Source organism: Carcharhinus amblyrhynchos, chromosome 31 (assembly GCF_965287045.1).
Source record: "Carcharhinus amblyrhynchos chromosome 31, sCarAmb.v2.hapA, whole genome shotgun sequence".
In the NCBI taxonomy this organism is placed as follows: Eukaryota; Metazoa; Chordata; class Chondrichthyes; order Carcharhiniformes; family Carcharhinidae; genus Carcharhinus; species Carcharhinus amblyrhynchos.
This window is the reverse complement of record NC_137354.1, coordinates 9269497-9297150: the sequence shown is the minus strand read 5'-3', so window position 1 is coordinate 9297150 and position 27654 is coordinate 9269497. Positions and strand designations below refer to the sequence as shown.

The 27654-nt window shown below is 46.0% G+C and overlaps 1 protein-coding gene across 3 annotated transcripts; it reads right to left on the bottom strand.

Annotated features, from left to right (window-relative positions):
• Positions 1-1523: 1523 nt before the first annotated feature.
• Positions 1524-27654, bottom strand: nolc1 (nucleolar and coiled-body phosphoprotein 1). 3 transcript variants are annotated; one of them, XM_080215767.1, is made up of 14 exons: positions 27485-27654; positions 23255-23310; positions 21023-21156; positions 19386-19525; positions 17821-18031; positions 17197-17294; positions 15167-15353; positions 14248-14466; positions 13273-13374; positions 9486-10409; positions 7345-7481; positions 6696-6731; positions 5670-5759; positions 1524-2080 (listed from the first exon to the last, which is right to left on the bottom strand). In XM_080215767.1, the coding sequence occupies exons 1-14, from the start codon at positions 27644-27646 to the stop codon at positions 1922-1924; spliced, it is 2655 nt and encodes an 884-aa protein (XP_080071893.1). In that variant the 5' UTR covers positions 27647-27654; the 3' UTR covers positions 1524-1921. The 3 variants fall into 3 exon arrangements, with proteins under 3 accessions (XP_080071893.1, XP_080071894.1, XP_080071895.1); XM_080215769.1 differs by having other exon boundaries at positions 1965-2080; positions 5670-5730; XM_080215768.1 differs by lacking the exon at positions 14248-14466.

Genomic DNA, 27654 nt, shown 5'->3' with positions numbered 1-27654 from the left:
TCCGAGTACAGACCCAGTCTCTTTAGTGTCTCTTCATAGTCCAACCCCCTCATCTCCAGTATCAGCTTAGTGAACCTCCTCTGCACTCCCTCTAAGGCCAATATATCCTTGTGCAAGTGCGGTGACCAAAACTGCACACAGTACTCCAGCTGCGGCCTCACCAGTGCCCTGTACAGTTGCAGCAAGACCTCCTTGCTTTTATATTCTATCCCCCCTCACTATAAAGGCCAACATTCCATTCGCCTTCTTGACGGCAATGGGAGTTGCATGTCTTAATTGACCATTGCAGCAGTACAAATATCCAGTAAATAAACCATTGGACAGATCTTCGGATTCTTTAGGTACAATCCTTTAGCCAAAATAAACGTCAATTTAGTTGACACAAAAACAAAAGATGCTAGAAAAATCTCAGCAGGTCTGACAGCATCTTGGAGGGAGAGTCAAAGAGTCTGGACAACATCCAGACTCGAAACACTGGTTCTATTCTCTCTCCACAGATGCTGTCAGACCTGCTGAGATTTTAGAGCATTTTCTGTTTTTGTTTCAGATTCCAACACCCACAGTATTTTGCTTTTGTCAATTTAAATAGCCTGTTAAATCCAGCAGGGGTTGGGTGGGGTGGGGAGGGGAGGGGAGGGGAGAGTGGAGCTGTAAAACTCCAATACTGCTGTCATATAGACAAAAGGAATATCCCTGAGGGGAATCCAAAGATCCGTTCAATGGTTTAATGGATTTTTGCCTTGCTGCGATGGTTGATTCAGAGATGCAACTCCTGTGGGTGTCAGATACAGATTGGGTGACCACTTTGTCAATCATTTCCTGCTCAGTCCGCAAGCATCTCCCTAAATTTCTAGGCCTTGCTCCCACTCTATCTTCAACCTTCAACACCATTGTGATGAAAATCTCCTAGTAGTCACACTCCGGCACCTGTTCAGGTACACTGAGGGAGAATTTAGCATGGTCACAACAATGTGGTTGACTCTTAACTGTCCTCTGAAATGGCCTAGCAATGGAATTCAGTTGTATCAGCATTTCAAAAAGGCAGCTCACCACCACGTTCTCAAGAGACAACAGGGGTGGGCAATAAACTCTAGCCAGCCAACGATGGCCAAGTGCCGTGAATGAATAAAAAGAAAAATGGACAAACTTTGCGCAGATTATTTTCCCACAATGATGTTAGACATTTCTGCATCTCTGAGATCCAACTATGTAACAATTCTCCTAAAGTGCTAACCCAGCTATAATCACTTGGATGATCTGCCAGGCTTGGAAATTCTCCAGTCGGAGGGCATTTTGCGCACACTGTGTGGAGTTTGTACATTCTTCCTGTGTCTGTGTGGGTTTCCTCCGCGAGCTCCAGTTTCCTCCAAAGGCGCCGGAGTGTGTCGAACAGGGGAATTTCACAGTAACTTCCTTGCAGTGTTAATGTAAGCCTTACTTGTGAATTCTAAACCTTTACTTTCTCACAACCCAACTGTACAGCAATCGAATTAATAAAAGGCAGAGGATTTTTTTTAGAAAACTTAGCTTGGACGTTGTTTATTAAATGTTATCTCTACAGAGAAAATTTCCATAATTTTTTGCTCCTCTAAGTGTAATGAAGAACAAACATTACAAAGCCGACATTGAGAAAGGATCGTACTGCCAGCTCCTTTTTTAAAAAGCTGCATTTCTGGTATTTGCTTTGATGTTCACTGTTCAAGACGAAGTTAACATCGTACTTAAAACAAACATTTCCATCAAAAAAAAACTCTTCATTTTAAATACAAGCAGTGTTCCCCTGCAAAGAACAATCAGACTTTCAGAGGATTAAAGAAGGATTTAAAAAAAAAAGATGCTGGAGCCGTACACTCCAAGTCTTAACCATATATAAAGATTTAAATTCTATAATTTTACAATAGACTGCTGCAATGGTTTACACTCATTCACTGTCGAATTTGACGGAATTCACAGACATGCCGATGGTTCCACCTCGATAGTTCCCCCGCTTTTTCTTCGTTTTCTCATGCCTGAAGGATTTCCCTTTCGTGAATTTTAAATCATGATCGGCCTTTTCTCCCCAGTCTCCAACCGCTCCTTTCTGTAACACAGGATTATCAACGCTTAAGGCACAACATACACAGCGAGGGCTCGAGGGCAGGAGAGAAACAGAGAGAGCGAGCGAGCACGAGCCACCGACCTCTTGAAAAACTTCAGAAAGGTCAATGTGGTCAATTCAGAGAATCTTGCTGAAAGAGATCGAAGAGCTGTTAAGGCAGCAAATTAAACTGTAGCTCATGGTATCGGGATTCAGACGAGTTCGTAAATCATTTTTCAAAACAAGTTCACAGTCCAGGTGCCTCTACAGGTGACCAATTTAGCAGAAGTAAGAGATAATAATTACAGAACTTTATGAGCTTGGCTACCATTCTAATGCCACCTGGATGGACAGAATGGTAAGTTATTGTACAAAATCTACATATTGATTGGTCGACCCATGTTGGACGCGGTGGGCTCGAGGAGGAGTTCTTGGAATGCTGCCGGGATAGTTTCCTTGAACAGTGTGCGTTGGAGCCGACGAGGGAGCGAGATATCTTGGATCTGGTGTTATGTAATGAGGCGGGTAGAATTAGGGACCTGGCAGTGAAGGATCCTCTTGGGGAGAGTGATCATTGTATGGTGGAGTTTCTGGTGCAGATGGAGGAGGAGAAAGTGGGTTCCCGGACACGCGTCCTTTGTTTGAACAGAGGGGAGTACGGTAGGATGAGAGAAGAATTGGCGAATGTGGACTGGGGGAGCGCGTTGGAAGGTAGGTCTGCTGAGGAGCAATGGAGGATCTTTAAGGAGATCTTTCTTGGTGCTCAGCAGAAATTTATTCCGATGGTCAAAAAGGACCGTAGGAGGAGAGGTAATAAGCCGCGGATAACGAAGGAGGTGAAGGGAAGTGTTAAATTAAAAGCGGAGGCGTTTAGAGTAGCTAAGAGTAGTGGGCGAGAAGAGGATTGGGAGAGGTTTAAATGTAAACAAAGATTGACAAAGAAGTTGATAAAGAAGGGTAGGAGAAACTATGAAGCTGGGCTAGCGCTTAATATAAAAAAGGATAGCAAGAGTTTTTATAAATATATAAAAAGGAAGAGGCTGGCTAGGGTGAACGTTGGACCCTTAGAGGATGAGAAGGGGGACTTAGTGGTAGGGGATGGGGAAATGGCTGAGGTCTTGAATAACTTTGTTGTTTCGGTCTTCACGGAGGAGGACGTGAATAATTTGCCAGGTGTTAGAGATGGAAAGGTGGTAGGACTGGAGGGTCTCGATGACATTATTGTTACTAGAGAGGCGGTGCTCGACAGACTGGAGGGACTGATTGTGGACAAGTCCCCAGGACCGGATGGAATGCATCCGAGGGTTCTGAAAGAAATGGCGGAGGTGATAGTGGATGCCTTGGTGGTTATTTTCCAGACATTGCTGGATTCTGGGGAAGTGCCGGAAGATTGGAAAACGGCTAATGTTACGCCGTTGTTTAAGAAGGGTGCCAGGCAAAAGGCAGGGAATTATAGGCCGGTTAGTTTAACGTCTGTTGTAGGTAAAATGTTAGAATCCGTCATCAAGGAGGAAATAGCGAGGCACCTTGAGGGGAATTGCTTGATAGAGCAGACACGGCACGGTTTCGTTAAGGGGAAGTCGTGTCTGACAAATTTACTGGAGTTCTATGAGGATGTGTCTAGGGCGGTGGATAGAGGAGAGCCGGTGGATGTGGTCTTTCTTGATTTTCAGAAGGCGTTTGACAAGGTACCTCACAAGAGGTTATTGCAGAAGGTCAGGGGACATGGAGTTGGGGGTAGGGTGTTAGCGTGGATAGAGGATTGGTTGTCAAATAGGAGGTAGAGAGTGGGGGTTAATGGGTGCTATTTGGATTGGCGGTTGGTGACTAGTGGAGTGCCCCAGGGGTCGGTGCTGGGGCCTCAGCTATTTACCATTTATATAGATGATCTGGAGGAGGGAACCGAGTGTATGGTGTCGAAATTTGCTGATGACACCAAGATTGGTGGAACGGCAAATTGCGCGGAGGGTGTGGAGAGTCTACAGAAGGATCTAGCTAGGCTGGGTGAATGGGCCAGGAACTGGCAAATGGAATTTAATGTTGGCAAGTGCGAGGTGGTCCACTTTGGTAGGAATAATGGTAGGAAGGATTATTACTTACATGGCGAAAAACTGCAGCAGGCGACGGTGCTTGAGTCACAAAAACCCAGCTTGCAGGTGCAGCAGGTGATCAGGAAGGCGAATGGGATGCTGGCCTTCATAGCGAGGGGGATTGAATATAATAGTAGGGAGGTCTTGCTGTGGCTATATAGGGCATTGGTGAGGCTGCAGCTGGAGTACTGTGTGCAGTTTTGGGCACCGTACTTACGCAAGGATATTTTGGCCTTGGAGGGAGTGCAAAGGAGGTCTACTAGGCTGATGTCGGAGTTGAGGGGGTTGAGCTATGAGGAGAGGCTGAATAAACTAGGCTTGTACTCGTTAGAGTTTAGAAGAATGAGGGGAGATCTCATTGAGACATATAAGATGATGAATGGGATGGATAGGATAGAGGTGGAGAGACTCTTCCCGCTCAGAAAGGACAGTAGGATTAGGGGGCACAGCCTCAAGATAAAGGGGAGGCAGTTTAGAACGGAGTTGAGGAAGAACTTCTTCACTCAAAGGGTGGTGAATCTCTGGAATTCTCTGCCCGTTGAGGTGGTGGAGGCTACCTCGCTAAATATTTTTAAGACGCGGGTTGATGGGTTTTTGATAAGAGAGGGAATTAAGGGTTATGGGGAGAGGGCGGGAATGTGGAACTGAGCCACGACAGATCAGCCATGATCTTATTGAATGGCAGGGCAGGCTCGAAGGGCTAGATGGCCTACTCCTGCTCCTATTTCTTATGGTCTTATGTAACCCTTTGTTGGTCATGCTGTATAGCTACAACCACACTGCTAAACTCCTGGGCATCAGGTAATTGTGGAGTGTAGTTAAGCCAGGCCTGATGTTACTCTCCCTTAGTGGACAACCACATACTTGCATACCTGTGCAGATTGAATGGGGTAGCAGCCCCAGGTAATTACAATCCCCACCGCCCCCCAATCAGCACACCACCTCATGGGCCCTTTGGGCAGCACAGTGGTTAGCACTGCTGCCTCACAGCGTCAGGGACCCGGGTTCAATTCCGGGCCTTGGGCGACTGTCTGGAGTCTGCATGTTCTCCCCATGTCTACGTGGGTTTCACCCAGATGCTCTGGTTTCTTCCCACGCTCCAGAGCCGTGAGGCTTAGGTGGATTGGCTGTGCTAAATTCGCGTTGGGGGATTAGCAAGGGTGGAGTTCTGGGGATCGGGCCCGGTGGGGATTGTGATCGGTGCAAACCCAATGAGCTCAACGGCCTCCTTCTGCCCTGTCGGATTCTATTTTATACGGTGCTTTCTCTCACACGATCAGTGATTACCTGATAGAATAGTCACTCCTCTCAGGTAATCGTCATTCCAAACATCAACCCACAATCTGGAAACAGCATGTCAGGTTATTACTGCTGTGTTGATAGATGTACCATCCACTAAGGATATAATTGCTTATTTGTGCCGTTACTAAAATGTATTAGCTTTAAAATACACAACATTGTTCATTAGTAGCATGAAGACATTTGACTGAATCCAGCCTTACCTTTGCGTTGAATGAATTGTTTGAAAAGCGTGGATCAATTTCAATTTCATCTTCTCTTACTCTACGGAAAGGAGTATTAGGATGAGGGCTCTTTACACAAAAGAAAAACAGGAAACAAAGCACATTAACACATGACACATTACACTAAGGGCAGCCATGAAGATCTGATTCCACCTTCCACTACGAACTCTACAAACAGAGAGCCTTAGCTCAGCAAGAGCAGCTGGTGCCAATGCTCGGTGGCCTCGCTGAATGTTTGCAGTTGCTTTTCGAATGACAAGATCCACACATTCAAGAGAACGCTCGACCGTACATCATTGCAAGATCAATGTTGCACTTAAGGAGGCAAATCGAAAGAAAAAGTAGCACCGTGTAGAGTTCCCCTCATATATCCCCTTGTGTGCGTGCTTTGCAGATACACAGCAATGCACTGATGATAACGAGATTAATACCAAAGCAATGGGCTTGCTTCACACTAACCAGGCCGAGTTCAAATCTTCTAAACTAAATGACGGTAATAATGCATCAACAGCCTATATTCTGGTCACTCGGTTGAAAAAAGGGCATTCACAAACAAAAACATTTAAAACACCATGGTCTGGAGTTCGCACTCAGCACTTACAGGTTTCTATCCAAATTCATTCGCACAAAGCCTGATTGAAATATACACGGTTAGTGACAAGGACGGGGACAGCAGGATATTGAGGTGCTAGGATGGGGATAGTGTAAATTGGAAGGGGAAAGAGGCTCCCCTTCATGGTGCTGCTGGAGATGTATGTGGGCAGAGATGATGCCAAGGCACCATACTCATGAACCCTGGCAGAGCCTTTGAAGCTGCCACTCAATGTGTGGCCTGGGGCAGGCTGCTATGGGGGGGAACGCCAGGTAAAAAACAGGCACTTTTGACAACTGGGCTTAACCATGTAAAATGATGTTCTAAGCAAGGATAAAGCAGGATGATGGTCCAGCCCAAATCATGAGGCAAAAAAATAGCAAAATAAACATTAATGGGTCACGAAATGCTACCTTAATTCCAGGTGTCAGCTTGGACTGTGCAGTTTGCTGAAACAGAGAATAAATTAGAGTTACATGGAGCACGACAGTTTAAATCCTGGAAGAGAACTGAACCATCTTCACACAAGCAACAATCTCCACGTTAAATGATTAAACACACCTCAAGACACAGCAAAACTACAATTACACTTTTTAATAAGTGTGAAGTCTCACAAAACTTGGTTAAAGTCCAACAGGGTTTATTTAGAATCACGAGCTTTCGGTGCATTGCTCCTTCATCAGCTGAGTGGAGAGGTAGGTTTCACAAACATGGCATATAGAGACAAGGACACCATTACAAAATGATTGTCGGAATGAGTGTCTTGTCAGGTAAACAAGTCTTCATAGGTACAGAAGGTTGCAAGTGGAGAGGGGAATGATCACATGTTAAAGAGATGTCAATTGTCTCAAACCAGGACTTTGCAAGCCCAGGCCAAATGGCGGGGGTTAGTGGTGCATGACGGAGGAGTGGCACTCTGAAAGCTCGTGATTCCAAATAAACCTGTTGGACTTTAACCTGATGTTGCGAGGCTTCTTACTGTGCCCACCCCAGTCCAACGCCAGCAACTCCACATCACTTTTTTTAAAAGAGATGCTATTGTCTCGTCCAACATGCCCTCACCTTTTTAGTTTTTGGAAAGGTGTTTGGAGTTTTCACTTGCGGTTTCTGGTTTGCCGGGGTCGAACTGCCTTTGTTGTCTTCGGATTCAGAGGAGGATGAGGAGGAGCTTTCCCGTTTCCTCTTAGTATTTACTGTACCTGAGGTGACAAGCAATCACAAGCATCGTTAGAATCATTCGCGAAATCTGCACGTGGCTGGCGCTGACCTCCCAGCTCACAATTCGCAACGGGCTCAGACTAAATTGACTCAAGAGCACTGTGTGGAGCCCCATGATAAAACCAGCAGTTTATTATCCAGTAAGCATAGTCATGGGATGGATAAAGACACATTAGAACTATCCTTGTGTTATATAAACTGATATGAGGATATTACTAAATCAAACAAATCAAGGATATTTTGGCCTTGGAGGGAGTGCAGAGGAGGTTTACTAGGCTGATACCGGAGTTGAGGGGGTTGAGCTATGAGGAGAGGCTGAATAAACTAGGCTTGTACTCGTTAGAGTTTAGAAGAATGAGGGGAGATCTCATTGAGACGTATAAGATGATGAATGCGATGGATAGGATAGAGGTGGAGAGACTCTTCCCGCTCAGAAAGGACAGTAGGACTAGGGGGCACAGCCTCAAGATAAAGGGGGGGCGGTTTAGAACGGAGTTGAGGAGGAACTTCTTCACTCAAAGGGTGGTGAATATCTGGAATTCTCTGCCCGTTGAAGTGGTGGAGGCTGCCTCGCTAAATATTTTTAAGAAGCGGGTTGATGGGTTTTTGATAAGAGAGGGGATTAAGGGTTATGGGGAGAGGGCGGGAAAGTGGAACTGAGCCACGACAGATCAGCCATGATCTTATTGAATGGCGGGGCAGGCTCGAAGGGCCAGATGGCCTACTCCTGCTCCTATTTCTTATGTTCTAAGCTAGAAGCAGGTGGCATGGTGAGTAGCTCTGCAGCCTCACAGCGCCAGGGACCAGGGTTCAATTCCTGGCTTGGGTCACTGTCTGTGTGGAGGTTGCGCATTCTCCCTGTGCCTGCGTGGGTTTCCTCCGGGTGCTCCGGTTTCCTCCCACAGTCCGAAAGATGTGCAGGTTAGGTTGATTGGCCATCTTACATTGACCCTAGTGTCAGGGGGACTAGCAGGGTAAAAATAGGGGGTAATGGGAATAGGTCCTGGGTAGGATTGTGGTCAGTGTAGATTCGATGGGCCGTATGGCCTCTTTCAGCACCGTAAGGATTCTAAGTATTTAAATAGTGGACAGGGAGGCTGGATGATTGGTTTATGATGCACAACGATGCCAAAAGCGTGGGTTCAGTTCTTGTACCGACCGAAGTTATTCACAAAGACCCCACCTTCTCAACCTTGCCCCTCGCCTGAGGTGTGGTGGTCTTCAGGTTGAATCACCACCAGTCAGCTCTCCCCCTCAAAGGAGGGAGCAGCCTTTGGTCATTTGGAATTGCGGCGACTATATCTTTCAGCGTTGTGTTTAAAACCGTGGGACAATAAATTACCGATACTCGCGAGGGTTACTGTGCGACACTCCTGTGCAGAGTCTGACGCTGTTGTTCACTAGAGCAGCAAGCAGGTGAAATGTGCAGTGCAGCACTGGTGCAACATGGGGAGCACATCTATAGAATTCCACTAGCCTAACATTTTCCTTCTATCGGCCACGGGACATGTCTGACGAGTGCCAGTAAGAACCAGAAGATATGCCCACCGCAAAAGCACCCTGGAGTCAGTGGAATATCATTGAATCCCGACAGCACGAGAGACCATTTGGCCCATCGAGCTTGCACTAGCACCATCCCGCCCTATCCCCGCAATCCCACGTATTTACCCTGCCACTAAGGGGCAATTTAGCACAGCCAATCAACCTAACCTGCGCATCTATGGACTGTGGGAGGAAACAGGAGCACCCAGAGGAAACCCACGTAGACACGGGGGAGAAGGTGCAGACTCCGCACAGTGACCCGAGCCGGGAATCGAACCCAGGTCCTTGACGCTGTGAGCCAGCAGTGCCAACCACGGTGCCGCCCTAAGAATTTCAGATGGGAAGCCATCTAAGCCCAACTTTGGCTTCACTCAACTGTCGACCTCCCCCTCCACTCACCCCGAGCTTCTCAAATGGATTAAAAGGTGATAACCAAAACTCACCATTTACAGACTTGTCATTGCTTTTCTCATCCTCTTCAGAGGAGCTATCTTCAGAGCTGCTCTCAGCTGCCTTCTTGGCAGGAGGCAGCGTTGGTGTTCTCATATTGTTTGGCTTTCCTTTGGAATTCTCCTCCTCGTCCTCTGAACTTTCCGAGCTGCTGCTTTCGGCTTTCTTGGTCGCCGAGTTCACTAAATGCTGAGTCAGAGCAGTGGCTTTCTTGGCCGTGGAGTTTGCTGAACGTGGAGACGGGGTAGCGGCAGCTTTCTTGAGCTGGCTGGCCGGAGTTTTCGGCTGGGGCTCTTCGTCGCTGGAAGATTCGTCCGAACTTTCAGTTTCATTTTTATTGGTCACCGCCAGCGTCTTTCCTTTACCGGTCACCGCAGGGGATTTCGCTTTCACTGTAGCCGCCGGTGGTTTCGCTTTCGCGGGTGACTTTCCTTTGGCGGGAGGCTGCACCTTGGCAGCAGCAGGTTTCGCCTCCTCCTCGCTGCTGGAGTCATCGGAATCAGAGCTGCTGCTCTGGTCAGCAGCGGCCGCTTTGGCCGCCAGAGTATTTTGCTTCCCTGGTTTCACAGGCACAGCGGCCGATTTAGCAGCTGGATTGATGACCGGAGTAGCCACAGTCTGCTCGTCAGAATCACTGGAGCTGTCACTTTCGGAACTGCTCTCTGCTTGAGCTGGAGGTTTCGCGACTGCTTTTGGTGCAGGCTTGGGTGTGGACTTTGCAGCAGGTTTTGGTGTGGATTTGGCTGCAGATTTCGGTGTGGATTTGGCTGCAGATTTCGGTGTCGACTTGGCTGCAGATTTTGGTGTAGACTTGGGTGTGGACTTTGCGTCAGGTTTCGGCGCAGTCTTCGCGTTAGCTTTCCGCGCCAATTCTGCCAAAACCTTTTCTCTAAGTTCTTCATCAGGACTTTCAGAATCTGGGGAGGTTACAGACACGGCTATTAATCCAACAAATTCACAAAGTAACAAGGAATTACAACAAGCTGATATGCTGGTAAACACACGCACACACATGCCACCCCCTAAACAGCAACAAACGAGAAACCAAGACTCACCACTCAGAGGGAACTGACACACTACATCGCGTAACTCTGGTTTCTAGGAGTCACAACTTGCTGACTCAAAGACAATGCTACCTCTGAGCCCAGTCTGTTAGCTACAATGTTCCTTTATAAATAAAAATAAGAATGGTACTGTCCATGGAAGTGACACTGGGCGAATATTGTCTGGGTTACTTTAACTGTATATTATTGGTTGTGACAGCGTGAAAACAGAGTTAGCACAATATACATTTTGGAGTGAATGTGCTCAGACATTGCGGAAACCAGGCTCTGTGGAACAGACTACGCTGGGGGACACACACAATTGGCTCCCCTAGTTATTGGATGGGTTTTCTCTTCAGTGCTGAAATCCACAGCAAGAGATTAAAAAAATTAACTCTTCTCATCACCCCTTGCACTGTAACTGGCCAGTTCCCGCGAAGACCAAGACATGGTGACTCATTTTAATCATCACATATGTGCGGCCACACAGAACAATTTAAAAAGGATGGCACGGTGGCACAGTGGTTAGCACTGCTGCCTCACAGTGCCAGGGACCCGGGTTCGATTCCTGGCTTGGGTGACTGTCTGTGTGGAGTTCTCCCCATGTCAGTGTGGCCTTCCTCCAGGTGCTCCGGTTTCTTCCCATACTCCAAAGACGTGTGGCTAGATGGAATGGAAATGTTAAATTGCCCCTTAGCGTCAGAGGGACTAGCTAGGGTAAATATATGGGGTTATGGGGATAGGACCTGGGTGGGATTGTGGTCAGTGCAGTATCAATGGCCCAAATGGCTTCACCCTATACGATGGATTCTATGACTCTACACTGAATGAAACTGCCCGCATGCTGGTAGTGGGATCTTTCTAGAAACCCAACAGTGCAGGAGGCCAATCAGCCCATTGAGCCTGCACTGACAAAAATCCCAACCAGGTCCCATTCCATTCCTGCATATATTCTGTATACAGTAACTCCATGTATTTACCCTGTTCGTTCCCTTGACATTAAGGAGCAATTTAGCAAGGCCAATCCATCTAATCCGCACACCTCTGGACTGTAGAAGGAAACCGGAGCACCTGGAGGAAACACACGCACACACGGGGAGACTGTGCAGATTCCACACAGACAGTGACCTGAGGCTGGAAATGAACCCAGGTCTTCAGCGCTGTGAGGCGGCAGTGCTAACCACCATGCCACCCTCTATTGCACGCTGCTTGCATTGTTTGGCATGTAAGCAATCCTTTGATGTAGCATCATCAGGCTGACAATTCAATGGTATGCTCCTGGCATGCCCTCCTGCACTCTTCACTGAACCAGGGCTGAACCCCTAGTTCTATGGGTGACTGGAGATTATGCTAATCATGAGGTTATAGATTGCGATTTTATACAATGCTGCTGATAGCGCCTCACAGATGCAGTTTTGAGTTGCCAGATGTGTTTGAAATTTACCCCAGTGGTCATGGCACACAACACAATGGAAGGAATCCTCAATGTGAAGATGGGACTTCATCTCCACAAGGACTGTGCTGTGGTCTCTCCTACCAGTAGTGTCACGGACAGATCATGTTGTCTTTGCAACGAGTAGATCGATAAGGATGAGGTCAATTAAGGTGGTCCCCTCACCAGCTGCTGAAGACTCACTTTAGCAACTATACCCTTTAGATTCGACCAGCTTGGTCAGTAGTGTTTTTACCAAGCCACTCTTGTTGGTTGGCAATGAAGTCTCCCACGCATGGCCATACCATGCTCAGTGTTCAACTTGGAACACTGATTCATTAGCTGAGGGATGAGGGTTGATGGTAACCCACAGGAGCTTTCCTGGTCCATGTTTGATCTGATGGTTTAGAGACTTTGTGGGGGTGCAGAGTCAAACATTGAGGACACCAAGGGCAATTCCCTCCTGAAATGTATCCTACCCCGCCACTTGCCATCTCTGGTGGGTCTGTTGTACTAGTGGGCCAGAATATACCCAGGGATGGTGGTGTCTGGAACTTTGTCTGTTAAGTATGCATTCCCGAATTTAACTACGGCTGGCTGTTGCTCGACTAATCTATGGATCGCCCGATTTTGGCGCAAGCCCTCAGATTTGATTAAGGAGGAATTTGCAGGGTTCAGAGTTTAGGGTGTGCCATTGCCTTTACTGGTGCCTAGGTCTGTCCATTTTCATTCTTTTCTTCAGGCGCCAGTCGTTTGATACAACTGAATGGCTAGCCAGAGGGCAGATCAGAGTCAACCACGTTGCCATCGATTTGGAGCCAGACCAGGTAAGGTTGATTAATAAATCACCTTCTTATTACAACAGACAATGTTTTTTTACACTCACCATTAGGTGAGTTAATTCCAGATTTATTAACTGAGTGAAATGCCAGCAGTTGCTGTGGTTGGATTAGCTTGGGCCTCTGGGTGGCCAATCCAGTGACATGCTCCCACCTCTCCATTTTACTGCATCTTCAACGCATCAGAGGCTTCAGGACTCAATGGAGAAACAGCCCCAACTGCCATCTCACTCCTTCTGTGTGATTGCAGCATTATATTACACAAACCCTAACATTTAGGGACATCATCAATTCGTTTCCGTGTTTAAGTGACAGCATCAGCATTTAACTAAATGACAAATCTGCAGGGTGCAAATGAGAAGAGCTCCCATCTCCTCTCCTGGGAGATCAGACTTCCCACTTTGTTTTAACAACAGCACCAGAATGCCAGCTAGCTTCTCTGACTGATGCAATGGCATTTTCTTACCAGAATCACTTTCAGAACTGGAATCTTCTTTCTTGGCTGCGGTTTTCTGAGCAGCAGCTGCTTTTTTGGGTGGCACAGGAGGTTTTGCCGGTGTAATTTTAGCTGTAAGTGGAAAAAAAAATCAAAGGACAGTCAGAGACCAAGCAAGGCACACAAAACTCGATCTCCTTCTTAAGCATGTTAAGCAGTGGCCGTAGCATATCACGCTACATTTGATAATTCTGTTAACTCAGAGAATGGCAGCAGGAAAAGGATCCATGAAGGGGAACTTTCATGTATGTCCTTCAGGGAGTGAAACTTGCTAGGTCTGCACTTAACTCCAGTCCAGGCTACACAGCTGAATCAATATCCTGTAAATGAACCTAACAGTTGCAAAAAAATTATTACTCAAGGCAGCTCACCAACAGGCAGCACGATGGGACAGTGGTTGACACTGCTACCTCACAGCGCCAGGGAGCCAGGTTCAATTCCCTGCTTGGATGATGGTTTGTGTGGGGTTTGCACATTCTCCCTGTCTCTGCGTGGGTTTCCTCTGGGTGCTCCAATTTCCTCCCACAGTCTGAAAGACGTGCTGGTTAGGTGCATTGGCCATGTTAAATTCTCCCTCTGTGTACCCGAACAGGCATCGGACTGTGGCAACTAGAGGATTTTCACAGTAATTTCATTGCAGTGTTAATGTAACCCGACGTGTGACATTAATGAATAAACTTTTGCTTTTTAAACTGAGAAGGATGGATAATAAATGCAGCCTTGTCAAGGCCGGTCAAAATCAGAACAAATTCCTCATTCCCTGACCACCAGCTTTTAACTGCAACCAGAAAGGGATTAAGCTGATCAAAAACTTCACTTCAACTTTTACAGGGGAAGGTTAGGCGGAGGAAATCTTCTTTTTTGAAAAGTAAACAGGCTGGACAATAATCTTCAAAATTAAGACAACTCTTGCTTACAGCGCGAAACAATCTATATGACACTTACTGGCTGGCTTCATGGGTGCCACCTCAGTACCGCTAGCCGAACTGTCGTCCGATGACTCACTGCTTTCCTTCTTAGCCGGTGCCACCGGTATATTCTTGCTTGTAGCCGCCGGCGCCACTGCCGCCACAGGCGTCTTTCTGATTGCGTACGCCCGTGGTGTCCTCCTGAACCTAGCTGCTCTCTCAAATAGCAGCGGAGGTGGTACTGCACTGTAAATACCTATGAGGGGGGAGATCGAGCTACCTGTCAACATTTTTGCACGAGTTTTCTCCCTCTCTGAAAAATGCCAAATTCCTGCTGGACAACTCCTGTCATCTATCCAAGTGTCCAACATTCAGCGAGTTCTGGCAGGCTATTCAATCATGAAGGAAAAGGTGTGCGAATGGGAAAAATGATTCACCACTGAGCCACAGCTTGTCCTTATCAATTTCCATGCACTGATCACTCCGCTACATCGTAAATGACAACTCACTTTAAGATTTATTAGTGTCACAAGTAGGCTTAAATTAACACCCCAATGAAATTACTGTGAAAATCTCCTAGTTGCCCCACTCCAGTGCCTGTTCAGGTTACACTGAGGGGCAATTTAGCACGGACAATGCACCTAACCAGTATGTCTTTCAAACGGTGGGAGGAAACTCACGCAGACGCAGGGAGAATGTGCAAACTCTGCACAGATGGTGACACACGGCCAGAATTGAACCCGGGTCCCTGGCACTGTGAGGCAGCAGTGCTAACCACTCTGCTTTACTCTGATATTTACACATTTTTAAAGACCGACCCTTCAGTGGAATGCCGAAACGTCTGTTTCTCATGTTATCAACACCCATGCCAATTCCAGATGCAACCCTGTCATTAACACAGTAATTATAAAGGGAACAGCTTACTATAACCTGTGTAACGCAGTGCTCCTGCTCACCTGGCTTTGCTTTTGTTCTTGCAGGCGGTGCCTTATCAACTGAGCTGTCAGATTCCTCTTCACGGCTTGACTTCTTTGCACTGGCTGCTGCTGCTTTAGTGGGAGTCGTTGGTGTCGCATTCTTTGCTTTTCCTGCAGCCGGCACTGGCTTGACAGGCACAGGCGCAGCCGCCTTGGGCACCACTTTCTACACAGGATGGAGGAGAAAAACGAGCGGCTGCAATTAGGAAAGAAATATTTTGCAATGCCACCTCTCCTGAGGTGTTGCCCTTGAAGCCAGTGCAATGCCCCAGCTCCATCTCAAAGCTTTGCCACTCCACTGAGTTGAACAAGGGCAGCATAGTCACAGGAGCGTCACTGCTTCAAAGCGCGACACCCTGACCTGAGAGTTCAATCACTGTTCATTCATTAGCACCAATTCCTGGAATGCCACAGTTAACACCACTGTGGGATGCAGCAGCCTATCACCCTCATCTTTAGGGAAGTTACTACACTTCCCGCTGCCTCAGCAAAGCAGCCAGCACAATCAAGGACCCCCACACACCCTGGACATTCTCTCTTCCACATTCTTCCGTCAGGAAAAAGATACAAAAGTCAAGGTCATGTACCAACTGACATAAGAATAGTCTCTTCCCTGCTATCAGACTTTTGAATGGACCAACCTTATATTAAGCTGATCTTTCTCTACACCCTAGCTATGATTGTAACACTACATTCTGCACTCTCTCCTTTCCTCCTCTATGAATGGTATGTCTGTATAGCACGTAAGAAACAATACTTATTGTATACAATACACTCGACAATAATAAATCAAGTTATGATAAACCTTGACAAATTAGTGGTTACATCTCAATTGTGTTTTTTAAAAAAAGACACAGCAACATGTGCTCTGGAATGCACAGCCTAACTTGTGAAAGGATACTTTTCTTCATTCTTTCACGTGACATGGGCATTTGTTGGATAGGCCAGCATTCATATTGCCCATCCATCCCTAATTGCCCTGGACGAGGGAAGGGGTGAGCTGCCCTCTTGAACCACTGCAGTCCACGTGGTATAGGTAAACCAGAGTGCTGTCATGGAGAAAGGTCCAGGACCTGTGACCCAGCAATTGTGAAGAAACACAGAGTGTAAGGGGCCATTCGGCCCATCAAGTCTGCACCAACTCTCCGACAGGGCGTCTTTTCCAGTTTCATCCCTCACCATATCACCATAACCCGATGCATTTACCATGCTAATTCCCCTCACCCAGACATTTTGAATAAGGGGAAATTTAAGACGGTCAATCAACCTAATCTGAACATCTTTGGACTGTGGGAGGAAACTAGAGCACACAGACATGGGAAGAAGGTGCAAACTCTGCACCAAGAGTCACCCAAGGCTGGAACTGAACCCAAGTCCCTAGCACTGCAAGACAGCAGTGCTAACCACTATGCCACTGAACAGTCAATATATTTCCAAGTCAGACTGATGTGTGGGGCTTGGAGAGAAGCTTGCAGCTGAAAGTGTTCCCATGTGACTGCTCCCTTGTCCTTTGAGGTCAGGGGTTTGCATTGCTTTGAAGAAGCCTTGGTGATTTTCAGTGGATTTGGATTAACTGGAGAGTTCTTTCAAAAAGCTAGTATGGACAGGATGGGCCACACTGCTTCCTCCTTTGTTCTTCTCTGACCTTCTCAGACTAACTAGCTACGGGCAATAAACATGGTGCCATTTAAATCCCAAGAACTTAAATATATTTAAGATGTGTACACTATACAAAACTTTAGTGATACAGTAACTGATTTCCGTGAGTGTAAGTTAACTTGTTTTCTATCTATCTGTAATCACCTTCTAAGTCTACGTAACGTGGGAGAGGGAAGAGGGAACGGAGTGAAAAGATAGGGAAGAGGGCTAATAAAGATGATAGAGTGCACCGACAGCAGCTACTAACAATACCGGCAATCAGATCTCTTGATTGAGGTGTAAATGTTATATATGGCACTCTGACAGTAATCAGTATCATAGATCATTATGACCAATATAAAATGACGTACTTGTGCAGGGGGTTTCTGCGCAGAGTCAGAATCAGAAGAGTCATCACCGGAATCATCCTCGCTACTCTCCTCGGCTGCCTGGTTAGTACTTTTTAAAGCTGAAAGTAGAAGACAGGGAATGATTGAGAAAGTGCAATACAATTGCTGCTTGTAAAAGAAAAACATAATTTATTACAATCCAAGTTTTGGGCATCTAAAGGCGAATTACGCTAGTTACTTAACATGCATTTACAGGGACAGTAACACACAATCCCTACAGTACAGAAGGAGGCCTTTCAGCACATCGACCACAATCCCACCCAGACTCTACCCCTGTAACCCCATATATTTACCGTTAATCCCCTAACACCGGAGGCAATTTAGCACGGCCAATCACTGTAACCTGCACATCTTTGGAGTGCGGGAGGAAACCGGAGCACTCGGAGGAAACCCACACAGACACGAGGAGAACGTGCAAACTCCACACAGACAGTGACCCAAGCCAGGAATTGAACCCGTGCCACTGGCGTTGTGAGGCAGCAGTGCTAACCACTGTGCCATCGCGCTGACCAATTAACCTAACCCGATTAGATTCCAACTGCCTTATTCCAGCCTTGGCAATCAACAATCAACTGTTGCTTCTACCTGGTTTCACAGCAGGTTTCACGGGGGCCTTTATAGCTGGTTTTACGGGGGCCTTTGCAGCTGGTTTTACGGGGGCCTTTGCAGCTGGTTTTGAATCCTCTGAGCTGTCTGAATCTTCACTGCTGGAACTCGCATCTTTCTTTCTGGCAGCTGGCTTGACAACTTCAGGTGCTTTAGTAACAGGAGCTGGATGCTTGGCAGGGATGGCCTTCTGATGGAGTGAGTGAAGAAGAGATAACAGTGAAATAATCCCCTGCACTGAAAAGTTACAAGATGTTCACAAGGTACCTAATGAACACTGCTGAAAAGTGCATGGGCGATAGGTTAACTTAAGAATATTGATGAAAAGAGACATTTTTGGCAAAGATTTTCAATGTGCACTCATCAGGACAAAGACAAGAATGTCAAATTTCTACTGATCATTATAACTTCTACTAGAGGAGAAAAGGTTGCTGATTGGATGGCAAGTCAACTTTGGCTGAGGTGTTGCCATGGAGAAAGTAATAGGGAACTATCGCCATCCCAAGGATCTGGTTAAAAAACCAATCATCTTATGATTCATCTCAGGATGTTTGATTCCCCCCGCCCCTATCAAGAATAGGGAATAAATGACAAAATAAACCCCGTTCTAACAAGATTCTGTATGATCTAATTGCTACATAGAATTTACAGCACAGAAACAGGCTTTTCAGTCCAAATGGTCTATGCCGGTGTTTACACACTACACATGCCTCCCTCACCTTACTTCATCTCCCTATCAACACAGCCTCCTAGCTGTTCACAATAATAATTTTTTTTTGTCAAATCATGGACTATTTAAGCTGAAACTTAACGCCCCCTCTCCTCCACCCAAGCTTTATGATTTTGCGTCCAAGTAGGCTTACATTAACACTGCAATGAAATTACCGTGAAAATCCCCTAGTTGCCACAGTCCAACAACGCCTGTTCAGGTACACTGAAGGAGAATCCACCATGGCCAATCCACCTAACCAGCAGAGCTTTGGAGTGTGGGAGGAAACCAGAACACCCGGAAGAAACCTAGGCAGGCACGTGGAGAACGTGCAGACTCCGCACAGATAGTGGCCCAAGCCGGGAATTAAACCCGGATCCCTGGCGCTGAGAGGCAGCGGTGCTAACCACTGTGCCGCCCCTTGCCGGCGCCACTGCTATCTAAGAACAAACAGAAAAAAGCTGGTGATTTGTGTTGAACTTATTTTGGACACTAGACAAGGATAGGAATGGGAGTGAAGCATTCCCTAACATTCAACATTTTGGAAAAACATCACAAGGGATAACCAGCATCCACACATTTGTCCTTCGACAAGATGATCGCACAACCAGTTGCAGAAAGGAAGAAATTAAGCCAAAAGAAAGACACAATTTATACGCAAGATCTATTTTTGCTGTTTACTCTAGAGACATGCAGGTTATGGTTTTAAGACATATTTCACCAGTGGCGCTACCAGACAGGAAAAACCATGACGTTTACTGCACGGCTCATCAGCCAGTCAACTTTGACCAAAAGATCTGTCACCTGCCCCATAAAGAAGCAATGTTCTAATTACTTTTTGTGCTCCCATCTGCGCTGGTTTCTGCTCTTCCTCGGAATCCGAAGAACTTGATTCTTCACTGCTGCTACTCTCCTTCTTCGGAGCAGCCTTTTTAGCTGCAGGTTTGGTTACTGCAGGTGTGGGCAGCTTTTTCACTAGAAGAGGAAAGAGCAATATTAAAACTGTCAGCCAAACAGGGTGGCAATGCAAAAAGTATCTCATTGGCTATAAAGCACTTTGTGACATATGGTGCTATACAAATGCAATTTGTTGAAACTTTTGCCAGGAAGCAATTTGTGTTTTACTGTTGCATCTACCACTAGACGGGAAATCTCAATTTCAGCACGTTCTGTAGGTCTTGGACAATCAACAAGCAACCCTCCCCTCCCCGCACTCATGTGGGTTCCCTTTTATTCATAAGTGACCACCTATACATACTGTTGGCAGGAACTATGGTGTACACCACAGTGAGGTCCGCTCTTATAATCAAAAAGCCCTGGTAATTTTTAAGGCAAGGATAGATAGATTTTTGAACAGTAAAGGAATTAAGGGTTACGGTGAGTGGAGCTGAGTCCATGAAAAGATCTTATTGAATGGCGGAGCAGGCTCAAGGAGCCAAATGGCCTACTCCTGCTGCTAGTTCTTATGATTCCCCATTCCTATCCTATGGCCACAGGGATAGATAACAGCACTATTACCTTGCTCCAGACATCAGTTAACTTGGTGCAAAATATTTCAGTTACCAGGATATGGATTAAGCAACCTATTACATATCCTCTAATTTGCCCGATCATGTACTCATGAAGTATTTGGCAGCCTAGTAGACATATACTAATATGCTATCTTATGGCAAAGAAGCAGAGATTTGTACAATGGACCTAAAGGTAACCATTTCGCATACAGGTACCATTCACCAGCCTTATCCTGGAAGCAGTTACACAAACAGTCAGCTGCTAAGAAGAATGTTGGCCAGGAAAGCAGGGAAACCAACAGCTCTTCCATTAATACAAAAGCACATTCAAAAGTGGCTCAAACAACCACACAGTGTCTCATGTGTGAACCGCAACATCCATTAATGAGGGGGGCTGGGGGCTTGAAACTTGAAACTGGCTGTGTAAAAAAAATAAGCAAAAAGAGGTTTGGCACCCCATTCTAAGAAACACTGCTCAAAAGTGCACTAGCAATAGGTTAACTGTGAATTTGGATGAAAATAGACATCTTGTTGAAGATTCTTATCTTGCACTCATCAGGACAAAGAAAAGAATGGCAACTGTAATGATCACTGCAACATACACCATAGGAGCAAAAGGACGCTGACAGGGTGGCAAGTCAACTTTGATTGACCAAGGTGTTGCCATGGAGAAAGCAAGGACGAACGACAGCATTCCCAAGCTCCTGGATAATTCAAAAAGACTTGAACATATTCCTGTTGTCAGCAGAGAACAGGTTCCTGTGTATGTTGCTTCCAGCAAACGTAAAAGTATCTTAAACTGGTTAACTGGTGTTTAGCACACTCAGGCTTGTTCACCAAGTGCTGCCCCATTGTGAAATCACACCCAACAGTTGACCACAAAGTAGTCAGCTATAAATTTGTTTTGTTCTCGAGTCTGCAACACTGCTTTTCTGATAAAGTTTGGCATATTTAGATATACCTGGGCTCTTAGTCGTGCTTTCTTCTTCCGAACTGTCTGAGCTCTCAGAGCTACTGGAGGTTTCATCTTTCTTTGCCCTTTTTGCAGGAGGGCCGTCGAGGGCAGACTTCCTTTTCTTTGCTACGTCAGATGACCTATTGTGATTAATTAAAAGAAAGATTAACAATCCAGCGTACTGAAGACCAAACTGTTCCACTGCTGGCAGTTCAGGGTGGATATTGAAGAGCTCAAAACTCCCCCAAATTTTCTAAACATTAAGATGATCCAACTAAAAATCAGAAGCCCTATAAATTAGACACCCAGACACCAGTGCCTAACTCTCCAATAGCGCTTCTGTTGAACGATCTTCCAGTCGAGAAAAATGCCCCCAGATCAGATTCCCTACAGGGCAAAGGAAGCTATTCGGCCCAACTAGTCTACACCGACTACAATCCCACCCAGACCCTATTCCCGTAACCCCACATATTTACTCCACTAATCCCTTGAAGTTAGGGTCAATTTAGCCAATAAACCTAACTCGCACACTTTTGGACCGTGGGAGGAAATCAGAGCACCAGGAGGAAACTCACAGACACGGGGAGAACCTGCAAACTCCACACAGATAGTGACCTGAGGCTGGAATTGAACCCAGATCCCTGGCGCTGTTAGGCAGCAGTGCTAAGCACTGTGCCATCCTATGATCTACCCTGACAAGATTTACCGTTTAGTTGAGAATGCAATGCAACTCACATTTCGATCAATTTTCAAGAATGGTATATTTTCTTTTTACAGAAGATTTAAAATATTTTTTTTCCATTCAAAAGGTGGAAACCTGGCCCCAGCAGTAAATGCAACATAAAACACCATCTTCTAGGTCATCGAAATGCAACAGCAATAGCAAGTTAACTGTTGCATTAAACTTTGCTTTCATAGTTATTAGGTTGTAAAGCAATTTTTTTTTGCATCACTTCCAGACCATTAAGCAAAAGTCTCGGGCCCATGAATAGTGGAAGATTATATCATCTTATCACATTTCCCACGTACCACAGAGTATTTCATGTGGCCTGTGATTGTACAGTTGTAATGACAGCAAAATTGTCAGCTTTCGGCATCGTTACAGTACAGAAACTAACGGCAGCTTCAGGCAAACACACTTACGCAGCAACTGCTGGATGTCTACAGTTACTGCCACCCTCCATAGAATTGACGACCTTCTGAACTGATCTAAACGACTGCAACTATGCCATCATTCTTGTTTTAAATTCCCACGAGTCTGTTGTGCCTTGAAGGATGAGGTGAAACTGTGTTTTGTAACAGATACTAAGTTCATCATTAACTCTTCACAACCTAAGCTACCCTTAAAAATGAAGTGTTCTATCTGTGGAATGTCATGCACATTTATTACAAAAGAAAAATTTGTAGCTTCTTTAAAGCATTTAAAAATAAAGTCTATGATACTTTAGTTTCTGCCCTACATATACCCCAATCTTTATTTTGCTGTTTGCAAAGGACAGTCGGTAGTTTTTAAAACCGAGTTTGCAGTCTGTAAGAATTCTTCATTGTGACTGGTTGCCTACCCTGCTTGATAACATCAGGTACCAGAGGTCCCCTTGAGCTGATGCTGGAATTAAAGTAATATCAGGGATGGTGAAATTCATGCCAGAGATTGCCAGACGCAAGTAGCTTTGTTTGTGGTCAGCAGTGAGCACCATCACTTTGTTGCTGATTGCGATATTCAGGTCACAGTGAATTACTGTGATACGCACTAACTTGTGAAGGCATTTCTGCCCATCACTTTGAAAACAGCTGCAGTTCATACACACCCACTAAGACTGCAGCTCATTGTAGCAATGGAAAGGTAAAACTCGAGCTTAGCACAGTGGTTAGCACTGCTGCCTCACAGCTCCAGGGACCCGGATTCGATTCCTGGCTTGGGTCACTGTCAGTGTGGAGTTTGCATGTTCTCCCCGTGTCTGCGTGGGTTTCCTCCCACAGTCCCAAGATGTGTGGGTTAGGTTGACTAGCCATGCTAAATTGCCCGAGTGACCCAAGTTTGCGGGATTAGGGGGAAAATGTGTGAGGTTATGGGGGATAGAGCCCGGGTGGGATTGCTGTCAATGCAGTCTTGATGGGTCGAATGGCCTCCTTCAGCACTTAGAGATTCTACGATTCCTCCAACAATGCAGCATTGCCACACTGCAGCCTCAGGAGGTCGAACCCAAAACAAATTGAACACCATAATTGAGCACTTACTTCACCCAGAAGTCATAGATCTCCACAAGAGATGGCGACTTTAGATCTGGAACTTTCTACAAAGACAAAGAGAAATAAAGAATTAAATGAACAAATTTCAACATTAAAATTTACAGAGAAATGACAAAATATTCATCTGATTGTAGAACTGGTCATACAACATTTAAGACTGCTTTGTAGAAACTGCAGTCAGTGACATAAGGTAATGTGTGTGTGTTAGATTTAAGTGGTCAGTATTGCCAGTATTTCTTTAGTTTAAAAAGGCTCAATCCTGAGAAAAACTGGTGTGCAGTAATTGTCAGATCAATACCACAGGTGCCCTAGGTACAGAGGAGATTTGCATGCATGTTGCCTGGACGGCGGAACTTTCGTTAAGAGGAAAAACTAGATAGAATAGGGTTGTTTTCTTTGGAACAGAGGAGGCTGAAGAGAGACCATTTTGGAATCACACAATCCCGACAGGGTAGGAGGAGGCCATTTGGACCATTGAGTTTGCACCGACTCTGCATGAGAACACCTCATAACCCCGTGTATTTATCCTGCTAATCCCCCTAACCTACATATCAAGACACTAAGGGACAATTTATCATGGCTAACCCACCTACCCTTTGACCTTGGGACACTAAAGAGGAATTTAGTATGGCCAATGCATCTATCTGGCACAACTTTGGACCGTGGGAGGAAACCGGAGCGTCCGGAGTACACCAAGCAGACACGGGGCAGAACGTGCAAACTCCATAAAGACAGTCACCCAAAGCTGGAATTGAACCCAAGTTCCTAGTGCTAACCACTGTGTCGTCCAAAAAAATGTACAAAATGAGAAGGGATTAAAATAGAGCAATTGGGAAGTCCCTAGTTCGGTTTAGAAAGGATTCAGAAATAGAAAGTGGTTGGGATCTGAAACCAACCGCCTGCATGGGCGACAGATTGCAGAAACCCTCATACTGAAAAGGTAACTGGATATGCACTTGAGATGCTGTCACCCACAGACCAAAATCTGGAAAGTTGGGATTAGACTGGATGGTTCCCTGTTGGCTGGCATAGGAATGATAGGCCAAATGGCATCCTTCCTTTCTATATTTTCCCCCCAATAACAAGCTTACAGTTAATATCTGCACTACCACTTACTTCCAGCCCTTTGCAATCACTGCACATGGTGGCTTCAACTCATAGACTGATTGTGAAAACTGCTTTCCCTGTTTCCATAATTTGCCCCGTAGTCAATAAGAGTTGTAAGGAAAAGGCAGAACAACACAGTCCAAAAGTAAACATCAAACATTTGAAGGGATGACGGAAATCAGAACCACACAGAGACAGTAAGTGATCTGAAACACACACATTAGATCTTCCTGCAACTCTGAGTTCCCCTCCAGGTGCTCTGGTTTTCTCCCACACTATAAAGATGTGCAGGTAGATTGGCTATGCTAAATTGCCCCTCAGTGTCAGGGGGATTAGCAGGGTAAATATGTAGAATAACAGGGACAGGGTAGGATTGTTGTCGGTGCAGGTTTGATGAGGCAAATGGCCTCTTGCTGCACTGTAGGGATTCTATGATCCGACAGTTTCAATTATTCTTAAGGGTAAGCCAGGAGGGTTGATAAATTGAGATGGTTGCAGGAGTTACTAGAGATTTGAATATTTGTCCCGCCAATGCTGAAGTCAAACTAGATTTTTTTCACCAATGGTGCCTCAATTGTTGACTTGATTACCATTGCCCTATTCACCTCTCTCCTTTGACTATGTCACCATCCCCCAAACTCCCAGCTGCCCATCTTTCCTTGCTGTGCGGTGGCCCCTCTGCACGCAGAACAAACGGCATAAGTGCACTAAACAATCTTATTCTGCTGAACCTTACTGCCTTGGTGTAGAGATGGGCTAATTATTACACATGAAGCACAATCCAGTCAGTCCCATTCTCACACGAGCCCAACCAGCATCCTTGCGAAACTGATTTTTTTTACTTCCACTACCTTTATAGACAGCAAAATCAAGTCAGTCCCAGTTTGTGTAAAAAAAATCCCCTCGCCCCCAAAACTTAAACAACTTATGACTAACAAGTGCACATATGATAAAGGAGTATGGTATTACTCATAAGAACATAAGAAATAGGAGCAGGAGTAGGCCATCTAGCCCCTTGAGCCTGCCCCTCCATTCAATAAGATCATGGCTGATCTGTTGTGGCTCAGCTCCACATTCCCACCCTCTCCCCATAACCCTTAATCCCTTTGCCTATCAAAAACCTATCAACCCACGTCTTAAAAATATTGAGCGAGGCAGCCTCCACCACTTCAACGGGCAGAGAATTCCAGAGATTCACCACCCTTTGAGTGAAGAAGTTCCTCTTCAACTCCGTTCTAAACCGTCACACCCCCCCCCCCCCCCCCCCCCCCGTGATGAAGGTATATTGTACATGATTCATTTATCTGAGCCAAGATTCTACCTCCCCCCTTGTTCGTTCATGAGACATAGGCAATTCTGACCAGCACCTGTTGCCCATCCCTTGAACTGAGTGGCTTGTTCAGCCATTTCAGATGGTGATTAAGAGCCAACCACATTACCATGTGGTCACATAGGCCAAATCTAGGCAGCACAGCGCCAGGAAACCAGGTTCGATTTCAGCCTTGGGTCACTGTCTGTGTGGAGTTTGCACGTTCTCCCCATGTCTGCGTGGGTTTCCATCAGGTGCTCCAGTTTTCTCCCACAGTCCAAAGGTGCCTAGGTTAGGTGCACTGGCCATGTCAAATTACTCCTTAGTGTCCCAAAATGTGTAGCTCAGATGGGATTAGCCAAGGTAAATGTATGGGGTTACAAGAATAGGGTAGGGGAAGAGGGCTTGAGTGCAGATCGATGGGCTGAATGGCCTCTCCTGCACCGTAGGGATTCTAAAAATGGTGAACTTCCTTCTCAAAGGGACAAAAATGAACCAGCTGGGGCTTCGCTATCTTTGTAGTTAAACATTCTCACATTCCAAATTTTAATTAATTATATTTTTATATTCCAACTTATTGAATGGACCTATCTCCCCTTAAGGTGATCTTTCTCTACACCCTATGACTGTAACACTACATTCTGCACACTCTCCTTTCCTTCTCCCCATGTACTCTATGAACAGTAAGAAGTCTCACAACACCAGGTTAAAGTCCAATGGGTTTTGTTTGGAATCACAAGCTTTCGGAGCACTGTTCCTTCATCACTCACCTAATGAAGGGGCAGTGCTCCTGATTTCAAATAAACCTGTTGGACTTTAACCTGGCATTGAAAGGCTTCTTACTGTACCCACCTTAGTCCAACACCAGCATCTCCACATCGTACTCCATGAATGGTATGCTTTGTCTATATAGTGCACAAAAAACAATAATACCTTTCCCTGTATGCCAATACATGTGACAATAACAAATTGGCAATGGCTTAGTGGTGTTATCGTTAGACTATTAATCCAGAAACTCAGCTAATATTCTGGGTTCAAATCCCACCACGGCAGATGGTGGAATTCGAATTCAATAGAAGAAAATTCTGGAATTAAAAATCTACTGAAATCATTGTTGGAAAAACCCATCTGGTTCACTAATGTCCTATTGGGAAGGAAATCTGCTGGCCTACAGATAATTCCAGCAACCAACAAGGGCAACTAGGAATGGGCAATAAATGCAGTGATATAGAGATACCGTTACTGGATGAAGGGGCAATGCTCCAAAAGCTTGTGGCACTAAATAAATTAATTGGACTGTAACCTGCGTGTTGTGAGACTTTTTTTTACAATAAATGCTGGGCCAGCCCACGGCCCACAAATTAATTTTTTTAAAAAGTTTTTAAAAATCCGAACTTTGACAGTCAAATTTAAATTTCCTGTTGGGAATCGAACCCGTGCTACTAACCCAGTGAGGTGACCCACTGCCCAACTCCCTCGAGGTAAGTATAACACCAGGTCCTGGCAAATGGGGGGAGGGGCGGGGGAATGGAACGTTGCCCGGGATGAATGAAACGTTCGCCGGGAGCTCGCGCCACGGGGGTTTGGAACGTTGGAGCGGCGCGTGTTCTATTCCCGGCGCCGCGTGCTCCCGGGCAACGTTCCATTCGCTCTTGCGCATGCCCCTTCCCCTCCCTGGGCTGCTGGCTGAGGTGAAAGAGGGGGAGCCGGGCTGGAGGAGGCCCCACGTGTGGAGCCGGGTTAAGTGGAGAGCAACGTGGAGCCGGGGGAGGGCAGGGGTTGGGTTTTTAAGGCTCACTCACCGCGTTGGACTGCTTGAGGAATTCTTTGGCGGCCTTGTCGAATTTGTTCTGCAGCAAGAAGCCGTAAATCTGCGGGTACAGGTCGCTGGGCACCACACGCGACTCCATCTTGCTCACGATGATAACGGGTGCCTTTCCCCTCTTCCTCTCCACTGCTCTCATGCGCCTGC

What these genes read in the sequence shown, in the direction of transcription:
- nolc1 (XM_080215767.1), bottom strand. Translation starts at nt 27,646, where the DNA reads ATGAGAGCAGTGGAGAGGAAGAGGGGAAAGGCACCCGTTATCATCGTG. An exon ending in CAGTTCTGAAAGTGATTCTG is followed by an intron (nt 10,410 to 13,272) that starts GTAAGAAAATGC and finishes TAACCTCCCCAG; the next exon opens with ATTCTGAAAGTCCTGATGAA. An exon ending in CAATGACAAGTCTGTAAATG is followed by an intron (nt 7,482 to 9,485) that starts GTGAGTTTTGGT and finishes TTGTCACCTCAG; the next exon opens with GTACAGTAAATACTAAGAGG.